The sequence below is a fragment of the Cetorhinus maximus genome, chromosome 30 (genome assembly GCF_964194155.1).
Source record: "Cetorhinus maximus chromosome 30, sCetMax3.hap1.1, whole genome shotgun sequence".
NCBI lineage: Eukaryota > Metazoa > Chordata > Chondrichthyes > Lamniformes > Cetorhinidae > Cetorhinus > Cetorhinus maximus.
Genome location: NC_135908.1, coordinates 17,428,318 through 17,449,146, shown reverse-complemented (window position 1 = coordinate 17,449,146; position 20,829 = coordinate 17,428,318). Strand labels below are relative to the sequence as shown.

General features: G+C 46.8%; 2 protein-coding genes across 5 annotated transcripts in view; one reads left to right on the top strand and one right to left on the bottom strand.

The window, feature by feature from the left end:
• The window catches only part of slc25a44a (solute carrier family 25 member 44a), a 98,475-nt gene that overhangs the window by 12,065 nt on the left and 65,581 nt on the right, over positions 1–20,829 (top strand). For 3 of the 4 annotated variants that reach the window (XM_078532527.1, XM_078532524.1, XM_078532526.1), the window contains exon 1: positions 7,565–7,697. The gene's annotated coding sequence lies outside the window, so the exon portion shown is untranslated. Of the gene's footprint in view, positions 1–2,955; positions 3,124–7,514; positions 7,698–20,829 lie in introns of those variants that run through there. The other variant, XR_013573821.1, reaches the window with a different exon arrangement.
• Positions 1,308–20,829, bottom strand: part of ireb2 (iron-responsive element binding protein 2) — a 54,543-nt gene continuing 35,021 nt past the window's right edge. The window contains exons 17-22 of the mRNA XM_078532528.1: positions 13,736–13,840; positions 7,506–7,648; positions 5,987–6,134; positions 5,744–5,866; positions 5,461–5,646; positions 1,308–2,243 (exon numbers count right to left, since the gene is read on the bottom strand). Of these exons, the coding sequence (XP_078388654.1) occupies positions 2,133–2,243; positions 5,461–5,646; positions 5,744–5,866; positions 5,987–6,134; positions 7,506–7,648; positions 13,736–13,840 (816 nt within the window). The 3' untranslated portion in view covers positions 1,308–2,132. The remainder of the gene's footprint in view (positions 2,244–5,460; positions 5,647–5,743; positions 5,867–5,986; positions 6,135–7,505; positions 7,649–13,735; positions 13,841–20,829) is intronic.

The following is a 20,829-nucleotide window of genomic DNA, read 5'->3' as shown; positions in this document are numbered from 1 at the left end:
AGGATGTAAGGAGGATACAAAGTGACATAGATAGGTTAAGTGAGTGGGCAAAGATCTGCCAAGTGCGAAATTGTCCATTTTGGTAGGAAGAATCAAAAAGCATATTATCGAAATGGTGAGAGATTGCAGAGCTATGAGATTCAGAGGGATCTGGGTGTCCCAGTTCATGAGTCACAAAAGGCTAGTATGCAGGCACAGCAAGTAATTTGGAAAGCTAATAGAGTGTTATCGTTTATTGTGAGGGGAATTGATTACAAAAGTAGGGAGAGTATGCTTCAGTTATACAAGGCACTGTTGAGACCACATTTGGAGTACTGTGTACAGTATTGGTCTCCTTATTTAAGAAAAGATGTAAATGCATTAGCAGTTCAGAGAAGGTTTACTAGATTAATACCCAGAATGGGTGAGTTGTCTTATGAGGAAAAGCTGGACAAGCTAGACTTGTATCCACTGGAGTTTAGAAGAGTAAGAGGAGACTTGATTGGAACCTTTAAGATCCTGAGGAGTCTTGACAGGGCGGATGTGGAGAGGATGTTTCCTCTTGTGGGAGAATCTAGAACTAATGATCATGGTTTAAAAATAAGGAGTTGCCCATTTAAGACACAGATGAAAAGAACTTTTTTCTCTCAGAGGGTCGTGAGTCTTTGGAACTCTCTTCTGCAAAAGGCAGTAGAAGGAGAGTGTTTGAGTATTTCTAAGGTAGAACTAGGTAGATTCTTGATTAACAAGGGGGTGAAAGGTTATCGGGGGTAGGTGGGAATGTGGAGTGAAGGTTACAATCAGATCAGCCATGATCTTATTGAATGGCAGAGCAGGCTCAAGGGGCGAGTGGCCTACTCCTGCTCCTAATTCGTATGTAACACACTTAGGAGACCACTGCTTTACAGGCATTTTCTCAACAAAGGGGAATTGGGAATCACTATTCACTTCCACACCTATTTGTACATTAATTAATGCATGACATTGTGCTACTTTTAAAACCAGTGTACACTTTCTGAGGGAGCCAGACTGACCAACGAAAGAAGTCAGCTGGAATGTTAGTTGCATCACAGAGTAATAGTTGCATCAAAGACATTTTGGGGGCGGGGAGAGAATTGCATTTAGTGATTATCAGAACAAACATTTCACAATTCCTCATGGTACCAGATACACCTGTGCTGAAAGAATATGAAAATTGCTTTTCAATAAAAGCAGGCATAGCAATGACTCACTTATGAACTATAGTGTCCTCTTGATCTCATCATCAATATTTTGAAAGCATTGTGCAAGTTGGACATTTTACATACCAGCAAACAGCATGACCCAGATTTGTGGTTTGACTCGTTTATTCTTACAACCTATTAAAAATGTACAGTTCCATCAGTAGCATTTGTACGGTAAAATTACCACTGAAATACATTTGCTTGGACACTTATCATACAACACCAAACATTCTGAGGCTTCGGATGCGAGATGGATTCTTGCTTGCCTCCACAGACAGCAAATATAATCTCAAAATCTTTTCCACGCTGCTTCTATCCCAAGTCTTTCTCTGTTTCTTTGTTCCCCCACCGCAGGCGGCTTTGGCTCACAGTGTTCTGAATGCTCATGTCGCCCGCTGTTTTTAATTTTGAGAAATGGTTTACAACAGGAGGCAGAGACAAGGCTAAAAAAACGTGGAAAAGCAGGATTTAAAAATCGAGACGTCTGCTGTTAAATAGGGTTAGTTAAAAGAAAATATAAATCCCACAGTGACAAAACCTTGTGCAGAGGAAAGGCAGTGTGGAACTGAATGAGCAATGTAGTTCGTCTTCAGATCTGAATGGGTCAGTTTTGCGACACACACACACACACACACACACACACATACACATTTTACATACGAGTTTAAGTTACAAATAAAAGAATGATCAATACAATGATTATAAACTTAAAAGGAAGAAATCATGTGTACTTGCAAGGCCAGGACTCCATTCATAGCTGGTCTCTTGAGCTGCAAGCAGATAGTTCCGATACATACAGCACACCTAGCATGAAAGACTTCAGCAGCCATACCCATCACTCCAAGAGCACTGGATGTAAATAATGTCACCTGTTGGTGGGAACTCCATGCCTAGATCAGTTGCAGATGAAGTCAAAAGATGCAGTAGCTGTTATAACATCTTTCGAGCGACATAGTTCAAAATGCCACCTTGCTTGTAAAAGGTGACTTCCATTTCATTGTCAAACCTAGCTACAACTTTGAATGTCTTTCCTGTGTTTGTCTGCAAGACAAAATATTTAATATCAGATTATATCATGGGACAAACAAGAGTTCCGTTTTCACTCTTCTGCTGATTAAGCTTTTAAACTTATTGCATTTGAAACACTAAAAAATGTTGGAAAACACTCAGACGGCAACTGTGAAGACAAAAAGGGAGTTAATGCTTCAGGTGGATGAACTGAAGTGTTAATGCTGTTTCTGTCTCCACAGATGCTGCCTGACCTGCTGAACGCTTGCAGTGTTTTCTGCATTTCCTTCATATTTCCTGCAACCGCCGGGTTTCTGTTTCAGAGTCTGAAACACATTTCGCTGGCTGAATGTAATCCACGTATTAAATGGACATTCAGAACAGAAACCAGAGGCAGTGGGTTATCAAACACCATCAGTCCCAGTCAGAACATTCTCCAGAAACTGCAGACAGTCTGACGTCGCCTGCAGTTCTGCCTATCATTGGCACCCCCTCCCCTGCCACCCTCCCCAACCTCATTCCCAAAGCTATAACTGGGAGAGCCAAGAGTCAATACAGCAGGTTCCACAATATAGCTGAAATGCTGATTTACTAAAGAGGTGCCTGTTGGAAGAGTCACACTGTTCCAGCAAACTGTTGTCATGGGGAGGTTCAGTCACTCGGAGCTCACTTAAGAACGTCACACCTCAGGGTTAAGGTGAAAATGCTGGTACTTTAAGAGCTAAAATAATATGTTTACATTTAGATAGCAGCTGTAACACAGTGAAAATCCCAAGAGAAGAACGGACACCAGGCATCAATAAGAAAACAGGAAATCAGAAGCATCAAAGGATGGAATCTTGTGACAGGCCTGAGGCTCCGTGTTGACTATATTGAGAGAGGTCAGTGTGGAAGCAGGGGTTGGGGGAAGCAGGTAAGGATACTTCCTGCCTTTACAAATTGGTGCAATTGTTTACAGTTATAACAATATTGCTGAGAGACTCAAGGTAGAGACAAAATAGGAAACAAAAATTGCTGCAAAAACTCAGGTCTGAAGAGTCACACGGATTCAAAACGTTAACTCTGTCCTACTCTCCACAGATGCTGTCAGATATGCTGAGTTTTTCCAGCAATTTTTGTTTTTGTTTCAGATTTCCAGCATCCGCAGTATTTTGCTTTTATCTTAGAGACAAAATATGTTCCTTTAAGTTAGATTTCACCATCCATTCCTCAGACTCATTAAATGTGTAAGCCATCTTGGTTCAGAGTTTCACATAGAACAATGCACAGAACGAGGGAAGGGCGCGAACCCATTTAACTAACCGTGTGCAACCTGCACTGCGATGGGCATGACCCAGTATTCAAACTTTCTATCAATACCCCAGCTTCAGGAAAGTGAGATCTCCCCTTTCATTTAAAATATGACTGTACTTAAGCGGGTACAGTGGTGTAGTGGTGTTATTGGAGGGGTAGTGCAGAGAACGCAAAACTCAAATCCCCACTATGGCAGTTTGAAAATTGGAACTTTGTTTTAAAAAAATCATGAAACTAAAAGCTGGCATTTGTGGAAGTAATCCTGGAGCTGTTGGGCTATTGTAAAAACCCAACTGGTTTCACAAATGTCTTTCAGGAAAGGAAATCTGGAATTCTTACCCTGCCTGGGCCTATATATGACTTCAGTCCCACATCAACATGGTTCACTCTTAAGTGCCCTCTGAAGTAGCCTAGCAAGCTGATCAATTTTGAAGAGGCAACTCAGGACGGCCAATAAAATCCAGCCTTGCCAATGAGACCCATAACCCAAGAGTGACTCAAGAATGAAAAGAGTAAAGACATGTTGTGCACTTTACCAGCAGTCTCAGATGCTGCAGCTGGTTTTTCACCGGCGTGTGCGCGGGTAGCAGGGGGTTTGATGCTGGAGGTCAGCATTAGGAAACCTATGTATGCACTGCAGTTTGATTCAGACCCAGTGAGACTCAGGGTAAGGAGACAAAAAGAAAACTTGCCCCTTTTCCCCCAATTAAGGAAGTGAAGTGCTGGGCCTGGGGTCTCGCTGCTAGTCACGGTCAAGATCGAAAATTAATCTAACACATCAAGTACAGGACAGGTGGCATCGAGCTTGTGACTAACAGACTGTAGGAGGAAGGGGCGAGTAAGGGAAGTGAAGAACTCCATAACAGTACAAGTATCTTTCCAAATGTGGTTATAACTCATTGAAAGAGAACCTGTCCCCTCGTGTACAAGAGGACAGGTTATCTCATGCTTCAGCTGTTGCACAGGCAAAGTGTAAGAATTATGAACGGCCACTTTATAAAATGTCTTTCAAAGTAACCTCGCGTCCAAGCACCAGAGCCTCAGACTACACTGTGCCCCTCTTCCCCTGCCAGCTGTTGCTAGATAAATCATTCATTCAGTAGCAACTGTAAAAAGGGAAACAGAAAAGGAAAAACTTTGAAGTGGTTTGCAGCTGTTGTTTGTTAGGAAATCATGAGTGTAAATCCCCTTAATAACAGGGCTCCATCAGGTGACCCCTGCCTGATTGTCAGCTGATTAAGACAACAAACAATTGGGTTACATAAATCCAGCAATGCATGAGATGCGACACCCCACTCCTCCCATCTGTGCTAATTTAGCTGATGTGAACTCTTAATGGTGCGTCAGCCTTGAGGCAGGAGGAAGAAAACTAAATGGAGGCAGGATTCCTGCTCCAATGGCCCTGGGGGGACAGCACGTGAGCTTTGAGGGCGGCATTGAGATTCTTCTCAGCTAGGATGATCTGAACGTGCCGAAACTATCCACCCAGACTCACAGGCAAAGGATGGAACTGCTCCCCCAGGGAGGAAGGGAGGGAGGGAGGAAGGGAGGGAGGGAGGAAGGGAGGGAGGGAGGAAGGGAGGGAGGGAGGAAGGGAGGGAGGGAGGAAGGGAGGGAGGGAGGGAGGGAGGAAGGGAGGGAGGGAGGAAGGGAGGGAGGGAGGGAGGGAGGGAGGGAGGGAGGGAGGAAGACAGTGGTTAAGAGGAAAGACAGTTTTGATTTCTCATGAGCTCTTTAGGACTTGACCAACTGATGTGTCTTAACCAACCACAATGTGGTGACAGAAAAGCCATGCGTGATTCTTTGGGCGGAAGCAGGGAACACGTGAGGAGAAGGAGACCGTATCCCTTGAAAGCCTCCCTTCGATACTACTCATGGTGCGTGCACAGGCAGAACAAGACAATAAACTACATGAGCCCCATTTACAAGTTAAATACAGAAGGTTTGATGTCCGTACCGTTACACTGACTGTTGCTCCGGGGCACAGTTCCTTAGGGATTATTATTGTGTACCGCTCCTTTCCGGTCAATCCTAACTTGTCTACGTTCTCCTCTGGAAGGAACTGAAGGGGAATGACGCCCATCCCAATCAAGTGGTTCTTGTGCATCTTCTCGTAACTCTCCGCTAGAATGGCTTTGACACCCTGCAAGCCAAGAGCACAATAGCAGGATTACACTGGCAATTTAAAAGAGAGTTCAACCCAGGGCAATTCTCACAAAAGGTACAGAATCGAGCTTTACCAGTAAATAAGGTCCTTTGGCAGCCCAGTCCCTCGAACTACCCAAGCCGTATCTTTTCCCAGCTAAAATAATCAATGGAAAGCCTTCCCTCTGGTACCTTTCAGCCACATCAAACACATCGAGCTGTAAAGATAAAAGATACACAGCTTCATGAAAAAAGGAGCATTCTTTTAAAAAAAAAGAAAGAAAAATATTAACACTTTTACTTTTGTTCCAAAGCCACCAATGACGCCAAATACTTACTGTTTGCCCAGATGGGATATGTATTGTTTTAGGTGCAGCTTTGCCAATAAACTTATTCAGGAGCCTGATGTTAGCAAAGGTTCCTCGGGTCATCACAGCATCATTACCTCTTCGTGCTCCATAAGAGTTAAACTCACGGGGCGTGAGGCTAAGTTTAAGAAAATAATTCATAGTTAATATATCTTTGATTCTGTCAACGGTTGAATTTCTTGTTTCAATTAGGGTTATTGGTTTAAATGAAGTGTGAGGGAGTGGATTAGAAGTAGTACAGTCATTAACCCTAAAGTACTCTGATTTGAAGTACGTAGGAAGAACACAGAAATTCATGCTGGGAGTGCTACTCGTGGGGACCACGCAGGGGAACCACAAACACAGGACTAGTGATTTTCCACCCATCAGATTCCATGTACAGACCTGCAGAATATCCTATTATACATGTTAATTGAGCTTCTACATGTTGTCTAGTTTAGTAACCCTCCCAAGTGTTTAGAAGAAAAACAGACAAAAAAACTAAATGGTAACTGCACGTCCATTCCAAGACTGCTCCGAGCACTCGCCATTTTTCCCTTGATGGAGCTAACAGGGTAGCTTTGTGCTGGGCTTGTGCGTGAGGTTACTTTTCATTGCAGTCAGTCTCTGTACCAGCATTCCCAGTAACTGTACGTTTCTAGAGAGGGTTTTCTTCACAAAGGGCAGTATAAATCTGGCATCCAAAGGATGTGGATGCTGGGTCAATGGAACTTTCTAGATGGAGAATGGAGCTAAGAGTATCAGGGATGTAGAGCTAAGGCAGGTAGACAGAGTTAGGCAGATCAGCCATTATCTTATTGAATGGCAGAATGGTTTCAAGGAACTGTGTGGCCTCCTCCTGTTCCTATGAACCTCAAAAGAAAAGCTCACTCCAAAATGTGCAAAAAGCTAACAGCTAAACACTGATGAAATGAATTTGGTATCCTGCCATTTTGACGAGTGTTTTGTGATCTTTTATAAAAGGGATTCAATTAGGTTGGCTTATCTCTCTACTCGTCAGAGAAGTTCACGTGCTTTTGATCAGGCAGCTTGAGGGAAACTATGGGATCCAAGGGGAGGCGGTGGCGTAGTGGTATTGTCGCTGGACTGGTATTCCAGAGACCCAGGGTAATGCTCTGGGAACCCGGGTTTAAACCCCACCATGGCAGATGGTGGGATTGGAATTCAATAAAAATCTGGAATTAAAAGTCTAACGATGACCATGGAATCATTGTCAATTGTCATAAAAACCCATCTGGTTCACTAATGTCCTTTAGGGAAGGAAATCTGCCATCCTCACCTGGTCTGGCCTACATGTGACTCTAGACCCATAGCAACGTAGTTGACTCTTAAATGCCCCCTGAACAAGGGTTATTAGGGATGGGCCAGCATTTTTATTCGTTCATGGGATATGTATTTTTATTTATTTTTTTTAAAAAGCACTGTGCTTGAAAGTCAATAAATTGAGAGTCAAGTGAAAATACTTTCCATGATTAAAAAAATCACTTACCCTTTGCAGGTCAGGTATCTGGCAGCAGCACTATTACGGGCTATACTGCCCGCGGGGGAGATGTGGTCAGTGTTAACAGAATCTCCCAGGTGCAGCAAGACGTGAGCGTTTTCAATGGACTGAGGACAGCCGGGCTCTTTGGTCTTCGGGTAGGAAGAAGAGAGGAAGAGAAGTTAAGTTCACACCTGACAGGTACGTCAACTGAAGGACATGGGCTTGATCAAGGTTTGGAGGAGTGAAACTTAATTGGGACACCTTTACAGACGTTATCAGACGGCCAGAAATGCTCCTGCCCCAATATCCTGCACATTCCAATGTTCCTAATCAGAAGAGATAATGAAACAACAACCCTGTCACCACATAATCTCCTTCAGATTTCCAACATCCAGTTGCAAGCAAGCACCTGGCAGCTGTTCTACTCTCAGCAGGCTTTTAGACAAGAAATGGTAACAGGGTGGGCCAAATAATAGAAAAAAAATACATGAGGGACAAAGTAAGATCAAGGGCAGTGACTTCTGCAACATGCAAATGTCACTCTTGTTATGGTACTGCTAGCATTTGGATCTCAGTTCTGGCAATAATACGACACAAGTCTAAAAACACTAAATACTTAGCCTACTGTGAATAAACTTCAAATTATTAACTACATTTGAAGTAAAAATATGGATTCAAATTATATGCACAAAAATACATAACACGCTCCTCCAGACAAAAAATACCTTCTTATGGAATCTGTAAACATTAAAAAAAACTCATGTTGGGAATACAATACGGTTTTAAAAACAGCGCACATTCAAGTTCTCCAGAATCTTTCATACATCAAATTGCTGGAGTTTTTCAAAAAGGAAACAGAGAGGGATGATGAGGGCGATACTGTTGATGTGGTGTACATGGGCTTCCAAAAGTCATTTGATACAGTACCACACAACAGACTTGTGAGAAAAGTATAGCTCATGGAATAAAAGGGACAGTAGCAACATGGATACAAAATTGGCTGAGTGACAGGAAATGGAGTGTAATGGTTATAGGATGCTTTTTCAGGCTGGAGGAAGGTTTGTAGTGGAGTTTCCCAGGGGACAGTATTAATGATCTAGGCCTTGGTGCACAGGGAACATTTTCAAAATTTGCAGACGATACAAAACTTGGAAGCATTGTAAACTGTGAGGGGGACAGTGTAGAACTTCAAAAGAAGAGACAAGTTGGTGGAATGGCAGCTAGGTGGCAAATGAAGTTCAATGTGGAGAAATGTGAGGTGATATATTTTGGTAGGAAGAACATGGACAGACATTAAGAAATTAGGAGTACTACTCTAAAGTGGGTGCAGGAGCAGAGGGACCTAGGTGCATATGCCATTAAAGGTAGCAGGACAGGTTGAGAGAGCAGTTAATAAAGCATGCAGCATCCTAGGGGCATAAAAGTACAAGAGCAAGGAGGTTGTGTTGAACTTGTATAAGACACTAGTTAGACCATAGTTGGAGTATTGTGTACAGTTCTGGGCGCAGCATTTAGAACCATAGAAAAGTTATGGTGCAGAAAGAGGCCATTCAGCCCATCATACCTGTGCCAGCCAAGAAAGGGAAAAAAGAAACTAGCAGCTCATTTTAATCCCACTTTCCAGCACCTGGTCCATAGCCTTGCAGGTTACAGCACTTCAGATGTAGACCCAGGTACCTATTATATGATTTGAGCATTTCAGCCTCAACCACCAACTTAAGGCAGTGAATTCCAGATGCCACCACCCTCTGGGTGAAAAAACTTTTCCTCATGTCCCCTTCTACCAATCACCTTAAATCTATGCTCCCTGGTAACTGACCCCTCACCTAGGGGAAACAAGTCTTTCCTGTTTACCTTATCTAGGTCTCTCAATTTTGTACACCTCAATTAGGTCACCCCTTAGCCTCCTTTGTTCTAAGGAAAACAACCCTAGTTTAGCCAATCTCTCCTCATAGCTGCAATTTTCAAGCCCTGGCAATATCCCTGTAAATCTCCTCTGTACTCTCTCCAGAGCAATTATGTCCTTCCTGTGATGTCGTGACCAGAACTGTACACAAAATTCCAGCCAAAACCTAACCAGTGTTTTATACAGTTCCATCATTACATCCCTGCTTTCGTATTCAACACCTCACCCAATAAAGGAAAACATTCCTTATGCTTTCTTGACCATCTTGTCCACCTGTCCTACCACCCTCAAGGACCTGTGGACATGCACTCCAAGGTCTCTCACTTCCTCAACCCCTCTCCATAACTACCCGTTTACTGAGAATTCCTTTGTTTTGTTTGCCCTCCCTAAATGCGCTTAAAGAAGGATGTGAAGGCACTGGAGAGAGTGCAGATGAGGTTTACGGAAATGGTTCCAGGGTTGGTTCTGAGGGACCAAATATATCTGCACTTGGAGAGACACGGATTAATCAGGGATAGTCAGCGTGGATTTGTTAAAGGAAGGCCGTGTTTGACAAATGTGATTGAACTTTTTGAGGAGGTAACTAGGAGTGTTGATGAGGGTAATGCATTTGATGCGGTCTACATGGACTTTGGCAAGGCTTTTGATAAGGTCCCTCCATGGCAGGCTGGTCAAGAAAGTAAGAGCCCATGGGATCCAATGCAAAGTGGCACACTGGATCCAAAATTGGCTGAGAGGCAGGAAGCAGAGGGTGATGGTACAGGGATGATTCTGTGACTGGAAGTCTGTTTTCAGTGAGGTTCCGCAGGGCTCAGTGCTGGGGCCCTTGCTGTTTGTTGTGTACATAAATGATTTGGACTTAAATGCAGGAAGAATGATCAAGAAGTTCGTGGATGACATAAAATTGCCAAGGTGGTAAATAGTGAGGAGGATAGCCGTAAACTGCAGGAGGATATCAATGGACTGGTCAGGTAGGCAGAGCAGTGGCAAATGGAATTCAACCCGGAAATGTGTGAGGTAATGCACTTGGGGAGGGCTAACAAGGCAAGGAATTACACTATGAATGGTAGGACCCTGGGAAGTACTGAAAATCAGAGGGACCTTGGTGTGCATATCCATAGATCCCTGATGGTAGCACGGCAGGTGGATAAGGTGATTAAGAAGGCATATGGGATACTTGTATTCTACGCCTCGGCTAATAAAGACAAGAGCAGGGAGGTTATGCTGGAGCTGTACAAAACGCTGGTTACGCCACAACTGGAGTACTGCGTGCAGTTCTGGTCACCACATTATACGAAGGATGTGATTGCAGTGGAGAGGGTGCAGAGGAGATTTACCAGGATGCTGCCTGGGCTGGAGGGTCTGAGCTATGAGGAAAGATTGGACAGGCTGGGGTTGTTTTCATTGGAGCAACAAAGGTTGAGGGGGGACCTGATAGAGGTGTAAAAGATTATGAGAGACATAAATAAGGTAGATAGGAAGGCACTTTTTCCATTAGTAGAGGGATCAATAGCTAGGGAGCATAGATTTAAGGTAAGAGGTAGAAGACTAAGAGGGGGGTTGAGGAGAAATTTTTTCACCCAGTGGGTGGTGGGAGTCTGGAACTCACTGCCTGGAAGGGTGGTTGAGTCACAAACTCTTGTAACATTTAAGAAGTATTTAGATATTCACTTGTGTTGCCATAGCCTCCAGGGCTATGGGCCAAGCGCTGGAAAATGGGATTAATGTAGTCAGGTAGTCAGACAGGTATGGCCACAATGGGCCAAATGGCCTCCTTCTGTGCTGTAGGTGCCTATGAGTCTATGGATGAGAAACTTCAGTTATGAAGATAGATTGGAGAAGTTGGGACTTTTTTCCTTGGAGTAAAGGTGGCTGGGAGGAGATTTGATAGAGGTTTTCAAAATCATGAGGGGCCTGGAAAGAGTAGATAGGGAGAAACTGTTCCCACTCGTGAAAAGGATCGAGAACCAGAGGGCAAGGATTTAAAACAATTGGCAAAAGAAGCAAAAACAATATGAGAAAAAACATTTTCCACTAAGCAAGTGGTTAGGGTCTGGAATGCATTGCCTGAGAATGTGGTTGGGGGCAGATCCAATCAAAGCATTCAAGAGGGAATTAGATGATTGTTAATATTTGAAAAGAAACAGTCTGCAGGGTTACGGAGAGGCAGGAGAATGACATGAGGTGAAATGCTCATTTGGAGAATCAGTGCTGATGGGCCAAATGGCCTCCTTCTCGGCAATATTTTAAATTAATGGATGAGTAGGAATTTGTAACTGGACAAAATTGAACATTAGAAATGTTCAATGCAGCGAATCCTGCCTGGCTTGTGTTTAGGTGGCCTGCAACCTGGCTCATACTTAGATCTTCTGTGGTGGAAAGCTCTTGATTGGGGAACCTCATTTGTCTTCTGAGATAATCTGATGAGGAATATTTATTTTTAATTAATTCAGAGGATGTGAGCGTTGCTGTTAAGGCCAGCATTTATTGCCCATCTGTGACTGCACAGAATCACAGTGCAGAAGAGGCCCTTCAGCCCATCGAATCTGCACCGACACGTGAGAAACACCTGACCTACCTACCTAATCCCATTTACCAGCACTTGGCCCATAGCCTTGAATGTTATGATGTGCCAAGTGCTCATCCAGGTACTTTTTAAAGGATGTGAGGCAACCTGCCTCCACCACCCTCCCAGGCAGTGCATTCCAGCCTTCACCACCCTCTGGGTAAAAAAGTTTTTCCTCACATCCCCCCTAAATCTCCTGCCCCTCACCTTGAACTTATGCCCCCTTGTGACTGACCCTTCAACTAAGGGGAACAGCTGCTCCCTATCCACCCTGTCCATGCCCCTAATAATCTTGTACACCTCGATCAGGTCGCCCCTCAGTCTTCTCTGCTCCAACAAAAACAACCCAAGTCTATCCAACCTCTCTTCACAACTTAAATGTTTCATCCCAGTCAACATCCTGGTGAATCTCCTCTGCACCCCCTCCAGTGCAATTACATCCTTCCTATAATGTGGCAAGAAGGTGGAGCCATCTTCTTGAACCACTGCAATCCATCTGGTGTAGGTACAACCAGTGCTGAGGGAGGGAGTTCCAGATATTTGGCACAGCAATGATGAAGGAACTGTGATATATTTCCAAGTTGAGCTGGTGTGTGACTTGGACAGCAACCTACAGGTGGTGGTGCTTCCATGCGCCAGCTGCCTTTGTCCTTCTAGGCTGTAGAGATTATGGGTTTGAAAGGTGCTGTTGAAAAAGATTAGTTGCTGCAGTGTACCTTGTAGATGGTACACACTTGCTGCCTCTGCGTCAGTGGTGGAGGGAGTGAATGTTTAAGGTGGTGAATGGGATACCAATCAAGCGGGTTGTTTTGTCCTGGATGGTGTCAAGCTTCTTGAGTATTGTTGGAGCTGCACTCACCCAGGCAAGTGGAGGGTATTCCATCACACTCCTGACTCGTGCCTTGTAGATGGCGGACAGGCTTTGGGTAGTCAGAAGGTGGGTTACTCTCCGCAGAATTCCCAGCCTCTGATCTGCTCTTGTAGTCACAGTATTTATATGGCTGGTCCAGTTCAATTCCTGGATGTTGCTTCCATACAGCTTTTCGCCTGGACAGTCCTTTGCAGCTGTTCGACAGATGCAGCATGTGATGCTGCTGCTGAATGAACGGTTTCCACCTTTAACATTCATTTTTGTATAAAAAGCTCCCCACATCATCAACACAATGCATTCCTCTGCCAAGAGACACACAATCTGATCCTTGCGCATTTTTGTGAAAGGTTGTTTTCTGGTCAATCACCCAGGATGTTGTCTATTTAATAGGGGGCAGGAGATGGCAATACGATACCCCGCTCCTGCAGACAGCCCTCATGAGACTGATAAATATGTATCTGGTTAGGCTTCATTGGCAGTGTTACTGGAGACTAATTTGTTCTAGTCCACTGGCTAAAACCAGTTTAACACGACCTTTGCTCCATATTAAAAACACTGCAGTCTTTGTAAACATGTTTAAATATGATTGGATGGAGCGAGAAGGGGCGCCAGAGGGCGGGGGCGAGCGCAGGGCCAGGGAGAGAGGGATGGGTTGTGGGGGGGCAGAGAGACAGAGACTGACAGGGGGGGGGGGGGGGGGGTGTGCGCGAGAGGGATGGAGTGAGAGGGAGAGAGGGGGGGTGGGGGACGGGGTGAGGGATGAGAGACGGGATGGACAGAGAGAGAGAGATAGAGAAAAAGAGAGCGGGAAAGAAAGGGTGTAAGGAGAGTTAAAATTAAAGTATAATAGCAAACAAAGAAGTAGCACTGATTATACAATTGATATTACTTACAAATTTATCAAAAAATGAAGGACATCTGATATAAGTTGATTTTGAATCCCAGGGATACAGAAGTGACTCAGGAGCTTCCAAGGCATTCCAGCGACTATTTCCTTTCTAGGAAGAAAGTTAGCAGAGTTTCTAGTGAATACAACTCAGACTTTTAGATTGTTTTAAAATAAAAAACACTTGTGAACTATTTGTAAGTCCAAAAGTAACACAAACTCACACTATAAGCAAAGGTTCCTTATTCAGCCATTCATTTTTCACCAACACAAACAAAATACAAAACTTCAAGTGTTTTTGTCTATGATTTAGTACATTTTCTAGAGCCATCGCCCAGTTGGTAAACAGAAGCTTTTATTTACAAGATGGTGGAAGTGTTGAGGGAATGAGACGGTTCAGAAACTCAATCCTCTGAGCCACCTAGTGACCAAAGTCTGGAATTACATTGGGAAAGTCGACACTGCAGAATTATATAATGGAAATAGTTTACCAGAAAAGTGTGACAAGCAAATCATGATAAAAGGGAAAAAAGGTCAACGCACAGGAACCACTCACCCTATGTAGCATGTTAGTAGGACTAAGATGAATCCTGTCCTGTAGGGTTTAAACTGATTGCTATAAGCTGTTTCTACAGGCAGGCTATAATAGATATACATTCCTTATTTATTGATGGATTGGTTCCACTGTTCTCAGCTGGGGACCCTTCAACAGGTCGTTCTAAGTATTTGGAGCTGATTCTATTCAATTGCAAACATACAATGGGGCTGTTGCAATAAATGTTTAATCATCCACTATATGTTTATGGAGAAGAGCCTTTTTAACTCCTGTGTGGTTAAGAGAAATATAGTTTATTTCTTTCGTTCTGGGTTTTGTTCAAAAGGTTTTTGGAACTACACCTTGCATGATAGTGCACAAAAGCCAGCATGAAGCACTGAGGGGAACATGGCACACCAGATGACTCTGTGGCAGTAGACAGCCAGGGTTGTAAACAGCCAAAGTTATAAAGGCGAGATTAACATTGAAGTTATGCAGAAGAAGCACTGTTGTTGTTTTAACATTAAGGAGATTTGGGAATCCTGTATTTACTGCAAGTATATCACTTGCACTGGGTATGGTTAATTTTTAAAAATTCATTTACAGGATGAAGGCTTCGCTGGCCGGGCCAGCATTTATTACCTATCCCTAGTTGCCCTTGAGAAGATGGTGGTGAGCTGCCTTCTTAAACCGCTGCAGTCCATGTGGTGTAAGTACACCCTTAGTGCCAGCGACAGCGAAGGAATGGCGATATATTTCCAAGCCAGGATTGTGAGTGACTTGGAGGAGAACTTCCAGGTGGTGGTGTTTCCACCTACCTGCTGCCCTTGTCCTTCTAGCTGGTAGTGCCACTTGACAACACTGTTGATGACCTGTTCCTTTACTTTACTGATCATCAAGAGTAGACTGATGTGGCAGTAACTGGCCGGGTTGGATTTGTCCTGCTTTTTGTGTACAGGACATACCTGGGCAATTTTCCACATAGCCGGGTAGCCAGTGCTGTAGCTGTACTGGAACAGCTTGGCGAGGGGTGCAGCAAGTTCTGGAGCACAAGTCTCCTGTACTATTGCTGGAATATTCTCAAGGCCCATAGCCTTTGCACTATCCAGTGTCTTCAGCCATTTCATGATATCACGTGGAGTGAATCGAATTGGCTGAAGACCAGCATCTGTGATGCTGGGGACCTCCGGAGGAGGCTGAGATGGATCATCCACTCGGCACTTCTGGCTGAAGATTGTAGCAAATGCTTCAGCCTTATCTTTTGCACCGAGGTGCTGGGCTCCTCCATCATTGAGGATGGGGATATTTGTGGAGCCTCTTCCTCTAGTGAGTTGTTTGTCAACCGCCATTCACGACTGGGTGTGGCAGGACTGCAGACCTTGGATCTGATCCGTTGGTTGTGGGATCGCTTAGCTCTGTCTATCACTTGCTGCTTATGCAGTTTGGCACGCAAGTAGTCCTGTGTTATAGCTTCACCAGGTTGGCACCTCATTTTTAGGTATGCCTAGTGCTGCTCCTGGCATGCTTTCCTGCACTCTTGATTGAACCAGGGTTTATCCCCTGGCTTGATGGTAATGGTAGAGTGGGGGATATGCCGGGCCATGAGGTTACAGATTGTGTTCAAGTACAATTCTGCTGCTGCTGATGGCCCACAGCGCCTCATGAATGCCCAGTCTTGAGTTGCTAGATCTGTTTGAAATCTATCCCATTTAGCACAGTGGTAGTGCCATTCAACACGATGAAGAGTATCCTCAATGTGAAGTCGTCTCAGTCTCCACAGCGACTGTGCGGTGGTCACTCCTACCGATACTGTCATGGACAGATGCATCTGCGGAAGGCAGGCTGGTGAGGATGAGGTCAAGTTATGTTTTTCCCTCTTGTTGGTTCCCTCACCACCTGTCGCAGACCTAGTCTAGCAATTATGCCATTTAGGACTCGGCCAGCTCAGTCAGTAGTGGTGCTACTGAGCCACTCTTGGTGATGGACATTGAAGTCCGCCACTCAGAGTACATTCTGCGCCCTTGCCACCATCAGTGCTTCCTCCAAGTGGTATTCAGTGAAAGAGCACTGATTCATCAGCTGAGTGAGGGCTATACATGGTAATCAGCAGGAGGCTTCCTTGCCCATGTTTGACCTGATGCCATGAGACTTCATGAGGTCTGGAGCGGATATTGAGGGCTCCCAGGGCAACTCCCTCCCGACTGTATACCACTGTGCCGCCACCTCTGCTGGGTCTGTCCTGCCGTCCCCCTACCCAGGGATGGTGATGGTGGTCTCTGGGACACTATCTGAAAGATAGTGAGGATGACAATGTCAGGCTGTTGCTTGCCTAGTCTGTGAGGCAGCTCTCCCAATTTTGGAATTAGCCCCCAGATGTTAATAAGGGGGATTTTGCAGAGTCAACAGGACTGAGATTGCCATTGTCGTTTCCGGTGCCTAGATCATGCTGGGTGGTCCACCCAGTTTCATTCCTTTTTTGTTACTTTGTAGTGGTTTGTTACAACTGAGTGGCTTGCTAGGCCATGTCAAAGGGCATTTAAGAGGCAACCACATTGCTGTGGGCCCGGAGTCACATGTAGGCCAGACCAAGCAAGGACGACAGATTTCCTTCCCCAAAGGACATTAGTGAACCAGATGGGTTTTTACAACAATTGACAATGGTTTCAAGGTCATCATTGGGCCTTTAATTCCAGATTTTTATTGAATTGAGATTCCACAATCTGCCGTGGCGGGATTCGAACCCTTGGGTCTCTGGATTGCTAGTCCAGTGGCAATACCACTATGCCATCGCCTCCCCAACTTATTTACTAATTTAACGTTCAATAAATGTGTCTGTTGGTTTATTGTCTGAGTTACAGTCTGACAAGAGTGTACGTTTGATGAAAATCAATTCCGATGCAAGGTCCTCAACCTGAAATATTTACTCTCTCTCTCTCTCCACAGATGCTGCCAGACCTGTTGAGTTCTTCCAGCATTTTCTGTTTTTATTTCAGATCTCCAGCATCCACAGAATTTTGCTTTGATATAAGTCTGCATATTCTTCCACCTATCAGAGACATGGCAGCATGAACGTATTCTAAGCTGGAGTACAAGAATTTTTTTGTTCATTCATGGCAAGTGGGCATCGTTGGTAAGGCCAGCATTTATTGCCCATCCCCGACTACCTTTGAGAAAGTGGTGGTGAGTCACCTTTTGAACCACTGCAGTCCATCTGGTGTAGGTGCACTCAGTGCTGTTACATCGGGATTTTAACCCAGCAACAATGAAGGAACAGCTATACATTTCCAAGTCAGGATGGTGTGCAGCTTGAGGGGAACTTGGAGATGGTGATGTTCCCATGTGCCTGCTGCCTATGTCCCTCTAGATGGTAGAGGTAGCAAGTTTGGAAGGTGCTGTTGAAGTAACCTTGGAGAGTTGCTGCAGTGCATCTTGTACACAATGCTGCCACCATGTGCTGTGGGGCAGGAACTGAATGCTTAACATGGTGGATAGATGCCAATTAAGCTTTGTCTAAGTTGATGTTGAGCTTCTTGAGTGTTGTTGGAGCTACACTCATCCAGGCCAGTGGAGAGTATTCCATCACACTCCTGACTTGGAGATGGTGGGAAGTCTCTGGGAAGTCAGGTGTACAGAATTCCCAGCCTCTGACCTGCTTTTGTAGCCACAAGATTTATGTGACTGGCCTAGTTAAGTTTCTGGTCAATGCTAACACCCAGGATGTTGATGGTGGGGGATTCAGCGATGGTAATGCCATTGAATGTCATGGGGAGATAGTTAGATTCTCTCTTGTTGGAGATGGTCCTTGCCTGCACTCGTGTGGCACGAATGTTACTTGATTCAGGCTGTTTCAGTATCTGAAGAACTGCGAATGAATGACAATGATTCTCTGTTCAACCACTGAATCTTGTGCATTTACCTGGGGAATGGATAGATATAGGCACACTCTGCCTGACCTCAGTCAACCAATTTACACTGAATATAAGGAGAATACCTGGCATTCAACTTAAAAATTATATAATTAAAGAATCAGGGCCTCTTGGGTTTTGTCGCCTGACTTGAGTAGTTCCCACTGTCTTGTTACCAACCTCTACTTTTTCTCTCAGCTCTTTAAACATGGACGGGATCACTTGTTGTTCCTCCACCTGTTGAATCTCTTCCCTGCTTGGCCAAATATCATGTAGGTAGATTTCTCTCCCGTCGGAGTTTAAACCTTGAAAATAACAGCAAAATATTAATCCCACTTTTTTCAAATTAAACAGATGAAAAGCAGCTAAATGACAAATCAAACACTCACCTAAAGGTTCCTTTTCAAAGTCTATGTTAACTGTACCAGCGATGGCATAAGCTACTACTAATGGAGGAGAGGCGAGGTAGTTGGCACGAACACAGTCACAGAGGCGACCCTCAAAGTTCTTATTCCCAGAGAGAACTCCACATGCAACAAGATCACCCTGTACCACACAAAGAGAGAGAGAGGGAGGGAGGGAGGAAGGGCGAGAGGCAGAGAGAGAGAAAGGCAGAAAGAGAGGGAGGGCGAGAGGCAGAGAGGGGGAGGGCGAGAGGCAGAGAGGGGGAGGGCGAGAGGCAGAGAGGGGGAGGGCGAGAGGCAGAGAGGGGGAGGGCGAGAGGCAGAGAGGGGGAGGGCGAGAGGCAGAGAGGGGGAGGGCGAGAGGCAGAGAGGGGGAGGGCGAGAGGCAGAGAGGGGGAGGGCGAGAGGCAGAGAGGGGGAGGGCGAGAGGCAGAGAGGGGGAGGGCGAGAGGCAGAGAGGGGGAGGGCGAGAGGCAGAGAGGGGGAGGGCGAGAGGCAGAGAGGGGGAGGGCGAGAGGCAGAGAGGGGGAGGGCGAGAGGCAGAGAGGGGGAGGGCGAGAGGCAGAGAGGGGGAGGGCGAGAGGCAGAGAGGGGGAGGGCGAGAGGCAGAGAGGGGGAGGGCGAGAGGCAGAGAGGGGGAGGGCGAGAGGCAGAGAGGGGGAGGGCGAGAGGCAGAGAGGGGGAGGGCGAGAGGCAGAGAGGGGGAGGGCGAGAGGCAGAGAGGGGGAGGGCGAGAGGCAGAGAGGGGGAGGGCGAGAGGCAGAGAGGGGGAGGGCGAGAGGCAGAGAGGGGGAGGGCGAGAGGCAGAGAGGGGGAGGGCGAGAGGCAGAGAGGGGGAGGGCGAGAGGCAGAGAGGGGGAGGGCGAGAGGCAGAGAGGGGGAGGGCGAGAGGCAGAGAGGGGGAGGGCGAGAGGCAGAGAGGGGGAGGGCGAGAGGCAGAGAGGGGGAGGGCGAGAGGCAGAGAGGGGGAGGGCGAGAGGCAGAGAGGGGGAGGGCGAGAGGCAGAGAGGGGGAGGGCGAGAGGCAGAGAGGGGGAGGGCGAGAGGCAGAGAGGGGGAGGGCGAGAGGAGAGTGGGGAGAGCGAGAGAGAGTGAGGGGAGGGCGAGAGAGAGAGGGGGAGGGCGAGAGAGGAGAGGGGAGGGCAAGAGAGAGAGGGAGGGGAGAGAGAGGAGGGGAGGGCGAGAGAGAGAGAGGGGGAGGGCGAGAGAGAGAGAGAGAGGGGAGGGCGAGAGAGAGAGAGAGGGGGAGGCGCAGAGAGAGAGAGGGGGAGGGCAGAGAGAGAGGGGGAGGGCGAGAGAGAGAGGGGGAGGGCGAGAGAGAGAGAGGGGAGGGCGAGAGAGAGTGAGGGGGAGGGCGGGAGAGAGAGTGAGGGGGAGGGCGAGAGAGAGAGGGGGAGGGACGAGAGAGAGAGGGGGAGGGCGAGAGAGAGAGGGGGAGGGCGAGAGAGAGTGAGGGGAGGGCGAGAGAGAGTGAGGGGAGGGCGAGAGAGAGAGGGGGAGGGCGAGAGAGAGAGAGGGGGAGGGCGAGAGAGAGAGGGGAGGGCGAGAGAGAGAGAGGGGAGGGCGAGAGAGAGAGAGAGGGGAGGGCGAGAGAGAGAGAGAGGGAGGGCGAGAGAGAGAGGGGGAGGGCGAGAGAGAGAGAGGGGGAGGGCGAGAGAGAGAGAGGGGGAGGGCGAGAGAGAGAGGGGGAGGGCGAGGAGAGAGAGAGGGGGAGGGCGAGAGAGAGGGGGAGGGCGAGAGAGAGAGAGAGGGGGAGGGCGAGAGAGAGAGAGGGAGGGCGAGAGAAGGGGAGGGCGAGAGAGAGAGAGAGAGAGAGGGAGGAGAGAGAGGGTGAGAGGCAGAGAGAGAGAGAGGGGGAGAGGGCAGAGAGAGAGAGAGAGAGAGGGCGAGAGGCAGAGAGAGAGAGGGTGAGAGGCAGAGAGAGAGAGGGCGAGAGGCAGAGAGAGAGAGGGCGAGAGGCAGAGAGAGAGAGGGCGAGAGGCAGAGAGAGAGAGGGCGAGAGGCAGAGAGAGAGAGGGCGAGAGGCAGAGAGAGAGAGGGCGAGAGGCAGAGAGAGAGAGGGCGAGAGGCAGAGAGAGAGAGGGCGAGAGGCAGAGAGAGAGATGGAGGGAGGGTGAGAGGCAGAGAGAGAGAGAGGGAGGGTGGGTGAGAGGCAGAGAGAGAAAGGGAGAGGGAGGGTGGGCGAGAGGCACAGAGAGAGAGAGAGAGAGTGGGTGGGGGGGGGAAAGAGAGAGAAACTCAGTCAGTAATTGACCATA